Source organism: Pristiophorus japonicus, unplaced genomic scaffold (assembly GCF_044704955.1).
Source record: "Pristiophorus japonicus isolate sPriJap1 unplaced genomic scaffold, sPriJap1.hap1 HAP1_SCAFFOLD_404, whole genome shotgun sequence".
NCBI classification, from domain to species: Eukaryota; Metazoa; Chordata; class Chondrichthyes; family Pristiophoridae; genus Pristiophorus; species Pristiophorus japonicus.
The window spans coordinates 112,019-127,040 of NW_027253915.1; the positions used below are offsets into that span (position 1 = coordinate 112,019).

The 15,022-nt window shown below is 45.3% G+C and overlaps 1 protein-coding gene across 1 annotated transcript; it reads right to left on the minus strand.

The window, feature by feature from the left end:
- Positions 1 to 233: 233 nt before the first annotated feature.
- On the minus strand, positions 234 to 11,229 carry LOC139250618 (zinc finger protein 239-like). Its single transcript, XM_070873014.1, has 3 exons — positions 11,191 to 11,229; positions 7,797 to 7,883; positions 234 to 1,076 (listed from the first exon to the last, which is right to left on the minus strand). The coding sequence occupies exon 3, from the start codon at positions 967 to 969 to the stop codon at positions 541 to 543; it is 429 nt and encodes a 142-aa protein (XP_070729115.1). The 5' UTR covers positions 970 to 1,076; positions 7,797 to 7,883; positions 11,191 to 11,229; the 3' UTR covers positions 234 to 540.
- Positions 11,230 to 15,022: the final 3,793 nt, after the last annotated feature.

Sequence of the window (15,022 nt, forward strand, 5' to 3'; positions counted from 1 at the left end):
TCTGTTCCTCCTGTAAGATCCTCCCCACAGACTGTCCTTTCTCAGCTCCAGTCAGGTGATGCTGAACACTCAGGTGGGAAATACAAAAATCCACAGCAATGTGTTGAAAGCAACACTAATTTGTGTGTCTATATCCCAAATATTAAACTCCAATCCAGTAACAGGAGTTATTAACATCAGCGTTACAGGATTTATAAACCCCTGATATCAGAATGAACACAATTCAGTCCAGGATGTGATTACCAGCAGAAATAACAACAGAATCGAACCCCTGCAGTCACTTGTGAACTCGCTGGTGTCTCAGCAGGTTGCCTGACAGAGAGAATCCCTTCCACACTCAGAGAAGGTGAACGGCCTCTCTCCAGTGTGAACTCGCTGGTGTGTTAGCAGGTTGGATGAGATAGTTAATCTCTTTCCACACTCAGAGCAGGTGAACAGTCTCTCCCCAGTGTGAACTCGCTGGTGTCTCAGCAGGTGGGATGAGGTCGTGAATCGCTTTCCACACTCAGAGCAGGTGAACGGTCTCTCCCCAGTGTGAACTCACTGGTGTATCAGCAGGTGGGATGACCGAGTGAATCCCTTCCCACACTCAGAACATTTAAAAGGCCTCTCCCCATTGTGAACTCGCTGGTGTGTCAGCAGGTGGGATGAACGAGTGAATCCCTTCCCACACTCAGAACATTTAAAAGGCCTCTCCCCAGTGTGAACTCGCTGGTGTATCAGCAGGTCGGATGACTGAATGAATCCCTTCCCACAGGTGAACGGCCTCTTCCCAGTGTGAACTCGTCGATGTGTTTCCAGCTGGGACGGGTAGTTGAAACGTTTCCCACAATCCCCACATTTAAATGGTTTCTCCCCAGTGTGACTGCACTTGTGTCTCTCCAGGTTGGATGATTGACTGAAGCCTTGTCCACACACAGAGCACGTGTACCGTTTCTCCCCACTGTGAACGGGTCCTTCTGCTTCCATGGTCAAAAGCTGATGATATTCCAGTCCCGATGTATCGAGTGACTGTCACATCTTGAGGTGATGTTTGGTTTGAGCTTCCAGTCTACAAATCCTCACCTTTTAACACCCTGTAAAGTGAATTTCAAACAGGAAAAAGGGAGTGTGAGAGAGAACCCACAAAAACACAAAGGCAGGTTGTGACATTGAGCTTAATGAATCTGGTCATTTGTGGGGCCGGCACTAGAAAAAAGTGACCATGAAAGCTGCCGGATTGTCGTAAAAACACATCTGGGTCAGTACTGTCCTTCAGGGAAGGGAACCCACCTCCCACGACAGGCCCACATGGGAAATTGTTGTTCCCACTGGGCCCAGAAGTACTGGGGGTGAAACCCAGCAGCTTCTCCCCCTCTCCATCCAGCTCAAACTGATGCAAGAAACAGATCCACACAGGAGGCCAGGGAGTGACTTCCACATCCAGCGCCCACCTGATACAGAGCGGCTGGGAATTGCTGGGCCTGCTGGAGAAATGTATGTTCTTGTTTTCCTGGTGTGGGGGAGGTGCTGCCTCCGGGGGTTGCTGATGCCGGGCCCGGTGGCTCTGACTCGGGGCCCGAGAGCCGCGCTCGGCGTTGCCCAGGGACCGAGAGCCTCACTCGGTGTTGCCCGGGGACCGAGAGCTGCACTCGGTGTTGCCCGGGGCCTGAGAGCCGAACTCGGTGTTGCCCGGGGCCCGGGAGCCACACTCGGTGTTGCTCAGTGACTGAGAGCAGCACTCGGTGTTGCCCGGTGACTGAGAGCCGCACTCGGTGTTGCCCGGGGACTGAGAGCCGCACTCGGTGTTGCCCGGGGACTGAGAGCCGCACTCGGTTAACAAGAAGGCAGACAAAAGGCAGGAAACTATAGACCAGTTAGCCTAACATCTGTGGTTGGGAAATTTTGAAGAGTACATTCATAAAGAAGCAATAGCATGACATTTGGAAAAGCATAATTCGGTCAGGCAGAGTCAGCATGGATTTATGAAGGAGAAGTTAAGTTTGACAAATTTGCTGGAATTCTTTGAGGATGTAATGAACAGGGTGGATAAAGTGGATGTGGTGTATTTGGACTCCCAGAAGGCATTTGACAAGGTGCCACATAGAAGCTTACTGCACAAGATAAAAGTTTGCGGGGCTGGGGATAATATATTAGCATGGATAGAGGATTGGCTAACTAACAGAAAACAGAGAGTTGGGGTCAATGGTTCATTCTTGGGTTGGCAATCAGTAACTAGTGGGGTGCCGCAGGGATCAGTGCTGGGACCCCAACTATTTACAATCTATATTAACGACTTGGAAGAAGGGACCGACTTTAAAGTAGACAACTTTGCTGGCAATGCAAAGATGGGAGGAAAAGCAACGTGTGAGGAGGACACAAACAATCTGTAAAAGGACATAGACAGGCTAAGTGAGTGGGCAAAAATTTGGCAGATGGAGTGTAATGTTGGAAAGTGTGAGGTCATGCACTATGGCAGAAAAAAAATCAAAGAGCAAATAATTATTTAAATGGAGAGAGATTGCAAAGTGCTGCAGTACAGCAGGACCTGGGGGTACTTGTGCACGAAACACAAAAGGTTAGTATGCAGGTACAGCAAGTGATCAGGAAGGCCAATGCAATCTTGGCCTTTATTGCAAAGGGGCTGGAGTATAAAAGCAGGGAAGTCTTGCTACAGTTATACAAGTTATTGGTGAGGCCACACCTGGAATACTTCGTGCAGTTTTGGTTTCCATATTTATGAAAGGATACACTTGCTTTCCAGGAAGTTGAGAGAAGGTCCACTGGGTTGATTCCGGAGATGAGGGGGTTGACTTATGAGAAAAGGTTGAGGATGTTTGGCCTCTACTCATTGAATTCAGAAGAACGAATGAGAGGTGATTTATCAAAACGTATAAGATAATGAGGGGACTTGACAAGGTGATAGCAGAGAGAATGTTTTCACTGATTGGGCAGACTAGAAATAGGGGACATAATCTTAGAATAAGGGTCCCCATTTAAAACTGAGATGAGGAGGAATTTCTTCTCTGAGGGTTGTAAATCTGTGGAATTCGCTGCCTCAGAGACCTGTGGAAGCTGGGACATTGAATATATTGAAGACAGAGATAGACAGTGTCTTAACCGATAAGGGAATAAGGGGTTAAGGGGAGTGGACAGGTAAGTGGACCCGAGTCTATGATCAGATCAGCCATGATCGTATTAAATGGTGGAGCAGGCTCGAGGGGCCGTATGGCCTGCTCTTGCTCCTATTTTATATGTTCTTAATTTCTTATGTAGTCTCGTATTGGAGTGTTAATTTGACTCTATCTGTCCATCTCTGGTATGTGGATGAGGGTTTTACTCTGTATGTTAGTTTCTGATACGAGAGCGTGGAGTTTATCCTGTACCTGTCAATTTCTGGTAATTGCCTGTGGGTTTCATTCTGTATCAAAAAGGGTCACATTACAACATAATTCGAAAAGGATAAAGAGTGTTAAAAAAAACAAGCTTGAAGGCTCCGAGTCTCAAAGCGAGGAGCATTGGTAATAAGGAGGACAAATTAACTGCACATATAGCTGTTAATGGATATGATGTAATTGGGATTACAGAGACATGGCTCCAGGGTAATCAAGGCTGGGAACATAATATGCAGGGGTATTCAATATTGAAGAATGAAAAGGAGGTGGGGTAGAGTTAATGGTTAAGGAGGAGGTTAATGCAATAGTAAGGAAGGACATTGGCTGGGATAATGTGGAATCTGTATGGGTAGAGCTGCGAAACACCAAAGGGCAGAAAACGTTTGGTGGTCTGTAAACAAACCCAACTAACAGTAGTAGGGAGGTTGGGGTGGCATCAAAAAGGAAATTAGGGACGCGTGCAATAAGTGTACAGCAGTTAATATGGGTGACTTTTACCTACATATTGATTGTGCTAACCAAACCGGTAGCAATATTGTGGAGGAGGATTTCCTGGAGTGTGTAAGGGATGGTTTTCGAGACCAATATGTCGAGGAAACAACTAGAGAGCAGGCCATCCTAGACTGGGTCTTGTGTAACGAGAGAGGATTAATTAGCAATTAGTCGTGCGTGGCCCCTTGGGAAAGAGTGACCATAATATGGTAGAATTCTTCATTAAGATGGAGAGCGATACAGTTAACTCAGAGACTCGGGTCCTGAACTTAAAGGAAAATCGGTGGTATGAGACGTGATTTGGCTGGGATAAACTGGCGAATGATACTTAAAGGGTTGATGGTGGATAGGCAATGGCAGACATTTAAAGATCACATGGATGAATTACAACTATTTTACATCCCTGTCTGGCGTAAAAATAAAACATGAAAGGTGGCTCAACCGTGGCTAACAAGGGAAATTAGGGACAGTGGCATATAAATTGGCCTGAAAAAGCAGTAAACCTGAGGACTGGGAGAAATTTAGAATTCAGCAGAGGAGGACTAAGGGTGTAATTAGTAGGGGGAAAATAGTGTATGAGAGTAAGCTTACAGGGAACATAAAAAACTGACTGCAAAAGCTTCTATAGATACGTGAAGAGAAAAAGATTAGTGGAATCTAATGTCGGCCCCTTGCAGTCAGAATCAGGTGAATTCATAATGGGGAACAAGTAAATGGCAGACCAATTGAACAAATACATTGGTTCTGTCTTCACTAAGGAAGACACGAATAACCTCCCGAAAATACTGAGAGACCGAGGGTCTCGTGGGAAAGAGGAACTGAGGGAAATCCTTATTAGTCAGGAAATAGTTGGAGGGAAACTGATGGGACTGAAGGCCGATAAATCCCCAGGGCCTGATAGTCTGCATCCCAGAGTAGTTAAAGAAGTGGCCCTAGAAATAGTAGATGCATTGGTGGTCATTTTTCAACATTCTATAGATTCTGGATCAGTACCTATGGATTAGAGGGTAGCTAATGTAACCCCACTTTTTAAAAAAGGAGTAGAGAGAAAACAGGAAATTATAGACCGGTTAGCCAGACATTGGTGGTGGGGATAATGCTGGAATCAATTATTAAAGATGTAATAGCATAGCATTTGGAAAGCAGTGACAGGATCGGTCCAAGTCAGCATGGATTTATGAAAGGGAAATCATGCTTGACAAATCTTCTTGAGTTTTTTGATGACGTAACTAGTAGAATGGATAAGGGAGAACCAGTGGATGTGGTGTATTTGGAATTACAAAAGGCATTTGACAACGTCCCACACAAGAGATTAGTGTGCAAAATTAAGAAACATAGTATTGGGGGTAATGTATTGATGTGGATGGAGAACTGGTTGGCAGACAGGAAGCAAAGAGTTGGAATAAACGGGTCCTTTTCAGAATGGCAGGCATTGACTAGTGGGGTCCCGTAAGGTTCAGTGCCGGGATCTCAGCAATTTACAACATCCATTAATTATTTAGATGAGGGAATTTAACGTCATATCTACAAAGTTGCAGATGACACTAAGCTGGGTGGCAGTGTCAGCTGTGAGTAGGATGCTAAGAGGCTGCAGGGTGACTTGGACAGGTTAGGTGAATGGGCAATTGCATGGCAGATGCAGTATAATGTGGATAAATGTGAGGTTATTCACTTTGGGGGCAAAAACAGGAAGGCAGATTATCTGAATGGTGACAGATTAGTAAAATGGGAGGTGCAAAGAGACCTGGGTGTCACGGTACATCAGTCACTGAAGGTAGGAAGGCAGGAACAGCAGGCAGTAAAGAAATCAACTGGCATGCTGGCCTTCATAGCGAGGGGATTTGAGTATAGGAGCAGGGAAGTCTTACTGCAATTATACAGGGCTTTGGTGAGACCACACCTTGAGTATTGTGCGCTGTTTTGGTCTCTTAATCTGAGCAAAGACGTGCTTGCTATTGAGGGACTGCAGCGAATGTTCACTGGACTAATTTCCGGGATGGCAGGACTGACATATGAAGAAAGACTGGATCGGCTCAGCTTACACTCACTGGAATTTAGAAGAATGAGAGGGGATCTCATAGCAACATGTAAAATTATGACGCGACTGGACAGGTGAGAGGCAGGAAGAATGTTCCTGATGTTGGGGAAGTCCAGAATCAGGGGTCACATTCTATGGATAAGGGGTAAGCCTTATCGGACTGAAATGCGGAGAAAACTTTCACCCAGAGAGTGGTAAACCTGCGAAATTCTCTACCACAGAAAGTTGTGGAGTCCAGTTTGTTGGATTTATTCAAGAGGGAGTTCGATGTGGCCCTTACGGCTAAGGGGATCAGGGGGTATGGAGAGAAAGTGGGAGTGGGGTACTGAAGTTGCATGATGAGCCATGATCATATAGAATGGTGGTGTATGTTCGAAGGGCCGAATGGCCTGCTCCTGCACCTATTTTCAATGTTTCAATATATCTTTCCATTCTTGGTGAGTGAGTGTGTATTTTGTGCTGTATCTGTCCATCTCTGTTATGTGAATGTGAGCTCTACCTCATACCCGTCATTCTCCAGTATGTTAGTATTGTTTTACTGTGTACCCCCAATTCCTGATAGAATATTGGTTTTACTTTCTAACTGGCAATTTGTATTATGGAGGTGAGTGTTTATGCTGAATCTGTCGGTCTCTGGTAAATGAGTCTGAGTTTCACTCTGTATCTGTCTGTTCTGCTATGTGAGTGTGGGCCTTTCTCTGTATCTCTCCATTTCTGTTAAGGGAGACTGGGTTTTATTTTGTATCCATCAAGTTCTGACATGTGATTGTGGGCCTTACTCTATAACTGTCAGTTTCTGCTTAATTGTGAGTGGACTTTCTTTTGTACCTGTCAGTTTCTGGAATGAAAGAGAGCTCTTTACCCTGTACCTGTCAATTACTGGTTCGTGAGTATGGGCATGTCACTGTATGTCAATTTATGTTATGGGAATAGGATTGTAATAAGTCAGCCTCTGATGTGCGAGTGTGGGTTTTATACTGTATTTCTAAGTCTCTCATATGCAAATGTGTGTATTTTTCTGTAACTGTCGGGTTTTGTTGTGTGTTCAGGTTTAATCTGTGCTTCTCAGTTTCTGCTATGTTAGACTGTATCTATTTGTTCCTCCTTCTTGATTGTATGTTTTAGACTGTACCTGTCAGTTGCTGCTATGTGAGTGTGGAATTTACTCTGTATCTGCTTTTCTCTGGTATGTGAACATGAGAATCAATTTTACGTTTAACATGTATTTCTCTGATATGTGAGTGGAGATTTTGCCTTCTACCTGTCATTTTTCTGATGTGTGTGTGTGGGTTTTACTCTGCCCCTATCTGTTTCTGCGATGCAAGTAAAAATTTTACTTACTGCCTCTCAGTTTTCCGATATGTGCTCATGGGATTTACACTTTACCTGTCACTCTCTGGTATGCAAGTGTGGATTTTATTCTGTTACTGTCACTTCCATACATGTGGGTGTGTGTTGTATACTGTATCTGTCAGTCTATGGTATGGGAATGTGGGTTTTATTCTGCACCTGTCATCTTCTGGTATGTTCAGGGGTTTAAATACGGAATCTGTCAGATTCTGAAACATGAATATGGCTTTTGCTCTGTACCCATCAGCTTCTGATATGCGAGTGTGGTTTATACTATCTGTTTGACATTTTTTCTAATAGATGATTGTCTTTTATTCTCTACCTGCCAGTTTCTGGCAAGTGAGTGTGGGTGTTTAATGTACCTGTCAGTGTGATCTGTTTCAATGGTGAAACAGCATGTGATTCTACTGCTCCATGTGGCTGTAAGATTCTGTAACTCTGCCACTTCGGATCACTGTGGGACTGACAGCTTCTGCTGTCTGTGACAATAGACTTGAGACCAGTTCTGTGTGTCTGCGCTCTGTGAGTGATAATCTACTTACTGTGTGTGAGAACGAGCTGCCTGCACTGTTCCTTGTGTTCTGGGTGGAGGAAAGATCACATTTGTTCTGGCTGGTTGAATAATTTTGCTGTGAGAATAATAATACGAGAACATTATTAGTTCTAAGATATGGATGCAGGAGAGAATATGATGTACCTAAGGTAGCGACAATGTAGCTCTCAATCACCAGCAACACGGTTCTGGAGAACTCAGCTCACCGAAACAATATAAACCGTCTTTCAAATATCTTCTCCCACACTCCTCTCCTGTTGCCTGCAATAGATGCACTTTGCGAAACTCCCCACATCCTCACTGTCAGGCTGTTTCCCCCCGGACTCAATGCTGATCTCTGAGCCCATCTGCGGACACGCTCCCAAAGTGCTGTGCTGCTGGAAGGAGGCTGCTGCTCGCTGCCTTACCCCAAGGCCACTGTGTCACCATTCCTGGCTGTTTTAAACCATCTTCTTCCACTCACTGAGTGAATGGTGATTACAGGCAGTGCTGGAGGAGGGGAGGGTGCATGTGCTATTCTGCTCACTGGGAATCGACACAGGGGTTGGGGCTGAACCGTGCATGCACAGCTCTCTGTAATAAGTCAGCCTGTAAAAATCAAAGTGCTCTTTTCCCAATTTACTTTTTATCAGAATCTGAGCAAAGGAACTGGGCCTGGGGGGAAAGGACAGAGAATGAAAGGACAGAGACTGATTAAAGCTGGGAGACTTGTCCCTTGGAGATGCTCAATTTGGGATCATTCCGTGCAGGGTGTTTCTCTCCATGACCCCATCTTCCCAAAGCAATCCTGCAGCAACATCGGAAGGACGAGGGAGTGGGAGTGTTTGCTGGGACTGTGCAGGAGTTAATATCTGACAAAAACAATCTGAGATCAGTTTAATTAGAGTAAAACACTCGGTGACTGAGAGTAATACTGAAGTGGATAATCAAGGGGCTATAGTGAGTGAGGAACTTAATACAATCACTATTCATAATGAAGTAGAACTCGGTAATAATGGGACTAAACGCAGACAAGTCACCTTGCCCTGATGGCTGACATCGTAAGGTAACAAGAGAAGTGGCCGCAAAGATAGTGGACACATTATTTGTAATCTGCCAACATTCTGTTTCTGGGGTGGTCCCAACAGATTGGAAACCAAAAATGTAACGCCTCTATTTAAAAAAGGAGGCAGACATAAAGCAGGAAACTATAGACCATTTGGCCTAACATCTGTCATTGTGAAAATGCTGGAGACCATTATTAAGGAAGCAATCACGGGACATTTGGAAAAGCATGATTCAATCCAGCAGAGTCAATATGGCTTTATGAAAGGGAAATCATGTTTGACAAATTTGCTGGAGTTCTTTGATGATGTAAGGACCAGAATAGATAAGGGGGAACCAGTGGATGTGGTGTATTTGGATTTCCAGAAGGCATTTTATAAGGTACCATATAAGATGTCATTGCACAAGATAAAACCTCATCGGGTTGGGGGCAATATATTAGCATGGACAGAGGATTGGTTAACTAACAGAAAACAGAGAGTGAGGATAATTGGGTCTGTTTCCGGTTGGCAAATGGTGACTAGTGGGGTACCGCAGGTATCGGTGCTAGTTCCTCAACTATTTACAATCTATATTAATGACTTGGAAGAAGGGACCGAGTTTAACAGAGCCAAGTTTGCTGATGATACAAAGATGGGTGGGAAAGCAAATCGAGAACACGAAAAATCTGCAAAGGAGTATAGACAGGCGAAATGAGTGGGCAAAAATTTGTCAGATGTAGTATAATATGGGAAAATGTGAGGTTATACACTTTGGCAGAAATAATAGAAAAGCAAATTATAATTTAAATGGAGAAAAATTGCAAAGTGCAACAGGACAGAGAGAACAGAGGATGTTTGTGCATAAAACACAAAACGTTAATGTGCAGGTGCAGCAAGTAATCAGGAAGGCCAATGGAACATTGGCCTTTATTGCAAGGGGGACAGAAGTCCTGCTACAAATGTACAGGGTATTGGTGAGACCACACCCAGAATACTGCATGCAGTTTTGGTCTCTGTATTTAAGGAAGGATATACTTGCATTAGAGGCTGGACAGAGGTTGATTCTGGCGATGAGGGGGTTGTCTTATGAGGATAGGTTGATTAGGTTGGGCCGATACACATTGGAGTTCAAAAGAATGAGTGGTGATCTTATTGAAACATATGATAACGAGGGGACTGGACAAGGTGGATCCAGAGAGGATATTTCCACTCAGGGTAAACTAAAACTAGGGTGCATCGTCTCAGAATAAGGGGCCACCCATTTAAAACTGAGATGAGGAGAAATTTCTTCGCTCAGAGGGTTGTAAATCTGTGGAATTCTCTGCCCAGAGAGCTGTGGAGGCTGGGTCATTGAATATATTTAAGGCAGAGATAGACAGATTTTTGAGCGATAAGGGATTAAAGGGTAATGGGGAGCGGGTAGAGCAGTGGAGGTGAGTCCATGATCAGATCAGCCATGATCTTATTGAATGGCAGAGCAGGAACCAGTGGCCAAATGATCCACTCCTGCTCCTATTTCTTATGTTATTATGTTCTTATGATATAATCAACCTGGGACTGTACTTGGGGACTCTAACCCTGGACTGTACATGGGGACTCTAACCCTGGGACTGTACATGGGGACTCTAACCCTGGGACTGTACATGGGGACTCTAAACCCTGGGACTGTACATGGGGACTCTAACCTGGGACTGTACATGGGGACTCTAACCCTGGGACTGTACATGGGGACTCTAACCCTGGGACTGTACATGGGGACTCTAAACCCTGGGACTGTACATGGGGACTCTAACCTGGGACTGTACATGGCGACTCTAACCCTGGGACTGTACATGGGGACTCTAACCCTGGGACTGTACATGGGGACTCTAACACTGGGACTGTACATGGGGACTCTAAACCCTGGGACTGTACATGGGGACTCTAACCTGGGACTGTACATGGGGACTTAACCCTGGGACTGTACATGGGGACTCTAACCCTGGGACTGTACATGGGGACTCTAACCCTGGGAGTGAACAGCTCTGGGGCTTTCCTGTTACAATTGTCTGGGATGTAACCAGAAGCTGAGCACTGAGCAGCGCCTCTCGGAGATGGTGAGAAATCCAAGGTGTCGAGAATATAACTCAGCTGTTACTTTACCAAGATGGCCACGCATGCGCTTTGGTGCTCACTGAACCAAGATGTCGGAGGACTGACGCTGCCTTCCTGTACAAAGATGGCCGCCGTTACCCCGGGCCTGTGACCGGGAGAAAGCCTCGAGCCTGCAGCCACCGATATTCCGGTTATTATTCCGGGCTTCCGGCGGGCACCAGTTGTTTATGAAGCCTCCCACCTACCCGCTGGTCCATTACTCACCTCCGCCCCGCTGAAATTGAGCTGTTTTGCGGAGCAAATTTCACCACAGCCGCTCCGCCATTACACGCACCGCGCATGTTCCGAATACAGCCAGTTCCCGCGCCTGCGCACTGGGCCCCTGAAGTCTGGGGTCGGCACATTCTCCATCGCGGGGAATGCTGGGTAAATAGGAACAGCCAATCAATGAATAGGACAGGATTTACTGGGCCCCCATTGGCCACTGAACCATGTTCATTCTGGCACTGACTTTCTTTCTGCTGCTCTGAGTAACCCTGTACCTGAGCTGGAGATTAATGTTCTGTCTCAATGTTGTTTCAAACACCGTGTGTCCAATATTTCATTTCTCCATAACCATCATCATCATCACAGGCAGTCCCTGGAAGCGAGGATGACTTGCTTCCACGCCAAAAAAGAATGAGTTCACAGGTGTTTTAATGAAGGAACTAATATTGCAGATCCCGAGCTACATTTTGAAGGGTGGAAGCTGGCTGTGTTTGGATTTTTTTGAACGTGTGGTGGCCGTTGCACACCAGCCACCACACTGGCTCGACAGAGCTCGGTCTTTGTCCAGGGGCAAGGATTACCCCAGATGACTGGAGACCAGCTCTGCTGCACAGACTGAGCGCACACATATAGCAGTCTGGTCTGGGCCATGCTCCCACTATGCCCTTGCCCCTTCTGGGCCCCAGACTCATGCCTCTCCTGGGCCCGGTTCACGTCCTTCTATAATCTCTTGTCGCTCCTTCGCCCCTCCTGCTGTGCCTGCCCACACTGCAATTAGCGACGTGACTTTGCAGCCATCACCATCCTACAATGGAATGCCACCGCCGCACACTGCTCCCTCTGATGGCCCCGACCTGCTGATGGTCATGCAGGCCGGGACCATGCCGCTGCACGGGAGACTAATTCATGTTCCCTTCCCTTCCATTTTGCGCCTTTTCTTACTCTAGATTATTTCACTTCTCACGCAGTTCATCTTTTGCCACATCAAATCCCAAGCTTGTTTCGTTTGAGCATACGGCTTGTGGATGTGATACACTGAACCGGCGTGTCTCACTTTACACACATTTGACGTTCCTTGAAAGAACTATCTTGCTGAAGACTGGAACTCTCTTGTTTTCCATATTGTTAACGATTTTTGAATACGGTTAATAGATCTCCACACATACTGCATGTGATCGCCTTTGAAATGTTCTGGTCTTTGTAATTGTCTTTGCTAATTTTGATGGGTTAGTTGATTATAATTACTTGTTACGAACATACCTTGCAGAAATTGTTTGCATCAAAATAATTGTTTAAACACTTCCGTTATCGGGTCTTTAGCTTCCCCACTGATCTCTGTTTCCTCTTGTGGGGGGAATCGAGAACTCGGTGGCAAAATCTGAGCATCAGGTGTCGCCCATTTAAAACGCAAATGAGGATGAATTTCTTCTCTCAGAGAGTCGTTAATCTTTGAAATTCTCTACCCCAGAGAGCAACGGACGCTGGGTCATTGAATATATTTAAGTTGCAGATGGACTGATTTTTGAAAGATAGGGAAGTCAAGCATTATGCGGAGAGGGCAGAGAAGTGGAATTGAGGCCAAGATCAGATCAGCCATGATATTATTGAATGGCAGAGCGGGCTCAAGGGGCCAGATGGCCTACTTCTGCTCCTATTTCTATGTTCTTAGCATTGATTAGGGGCTGGGTTTAGATGTAGATTTAGTGGTTAGTGGGTGTGGTTTGTGGCGATGTGTTACGATTGGGATCAGTGATTGGGATAGTCAATATGATATTCGGCTTAGGATATAGTGATTAACGTAGAAAGCACTATTGGCAATATAAGTGTCACTGAACTTGCCCTTTTCCATTTCATGTTTTTAACCTCTCACAGACGAGTCACAAAACAGCCTCACAATGTGTACTTCAAGAAACCTTCGTTTCTCCGCAAGCCTCATTTCCTCACTTCTTTTACATCTCTACTTTTCTCACAGAAAAATCAATTAGTGACATTAGATTTGTGGATTTTGGGACAATATGAGACGGGTACAGTTGTTGTGCTGGTTACATTTAATCATCAGCCTGCTTGAAAAGGGCTTCTGACAATAATCTTTCATCAGGCCTAACCAGTCACCGTCTGATTCCACCATCATATCTTCATTCATTACCACACGTTTCCCCCTAACTAGAGCTGCTTTCAGCGGCATGGCCATTCCCCATACTGAGGCTCTCTAATTACCGAGCAGAGCATGAACACCGGCACAGACTGGTTAGTCTGAATGGCCCTTTTCTGTCCCATATATCTGATGAAATTCTAAAGTCTCAGTGTAAGTGGTCCAAGGATTTGGTGCCTCAGTGTTATTGGTCCCTGGATTTGTTGTCACGGTATTAGTAATCCCTATATTTGGTGTCACGATGTAATTCATCATGGATTTGATGTCTCATTGTAACTGGTCCCTGTATTTGTTGCCTCAGTGTAAGGGGTCCCTGGATTTGATGCCTCAATGTAAGTTGTCCCTGGATTTGGAGTCACAATGTATGTGGTCCCTGGATTTGGAGTCAACAACACCTCGTCACTGGGACTGAGGGCAAACCCGACGCCCAGCCACGCATTTAGCACAGAATGATCCCACTCATATCTATTCCCAATTATCACTGCCCACATTAATTCACCAGAAACAGTCCAGTGCCTGCAAGTAACTGCAACCCCACGTCTAACTTCAGTGAAACACACAATACAAAATATTTTAAAGGAAAAATAAAAACCATCATAGTTCAACAAAGGCAATTAAAGGGCTGTAAATCCCATTCACTCATACACCTTCTTCATCCCTACTCTCCACCTCCCCCTCCCCACTCTCCACCTCCCTCTCCACAACTACTCTTTCAACCCAACTTCCCAACCCCTCACCCCAACTTCTCTATCACCGCATTTCTCTCAAACCCTCAACCAACTCCTCTTTTACGCCTTCTCTCCAAACCCTCCTCACCCAACTCCTCTTTTAACCTACAATTTAATTTTTAACATCACTTACACAAATCATCCACAATGGAGGTAAATCTCAGGACCTTCTGTATAATGGTGAGGTGATCACTGGGCAATAAAATGCAGAGACTGGTGGGAGGCTGCTTATTACCCTGGGTGAGATTTAAACCCCTCTCCCACAATATACTGCGGACAAGTGGTCACCTTGGTAACGGAATGGTGAGTGTGACATCACTTTCGAATCAAGAGCACACAAGACAATGTGTCATCTATAAATGGTAAAGGGATTAAACACTCTGCAATTACATTGTAAATAAGAGCAAATAAAATGCTGGAAAATAACTGGCGAAGTCAATAGCTTATCTCTGCGGAATTCACTGTCAAACATTAAGAATGATGTGTTTTGTTTACACACACGCACACACACACGCATATATAGCAAAGACTTTGTGTGTGCACTTTTCAGTTGTTGTGCTGAACCAGAAGTGTAATTTACTTTGACCTTTAGGACCTTGCGGGAGCCCACCGGCGGTGCTTGCTGTGTGAGGATATAAGGAGACCGCGCGCGTTTGCTCCTCCCAAACCTGGGGGAATGGAGCAGATATTTAAAGGGACTCGGACTCCCTTTTCACTGCCTATTTATACTTAAAGGAACAGTGCTGTTTATCTCGGAGTGTTGGGGGACTTCACGATCCGACCTCCCATTAACAGTTGTTCCCTTCTGTACTCTGCAGTGATTGAAAAGCTGTCGATTTCAGTGACTTGCGCCTTTCTAAAATGTCACACTCTTTTTGATGATCCATTTGACTTGAATTTGGAAAGACTTCAAAATTGTGCAGTGTGACGAAAGTCTCGTTTAAAGCTG

Bases quoted from the DNA above. Each gene is read 5' to 3' on its own strand.
- LOC139250618 (XM_070873014.1), bottom strand. From the start codon at position 969: ATGGAAGCAGAAGGACCCGTTCACAGTGGGGAGAAACGGTACACGTGC.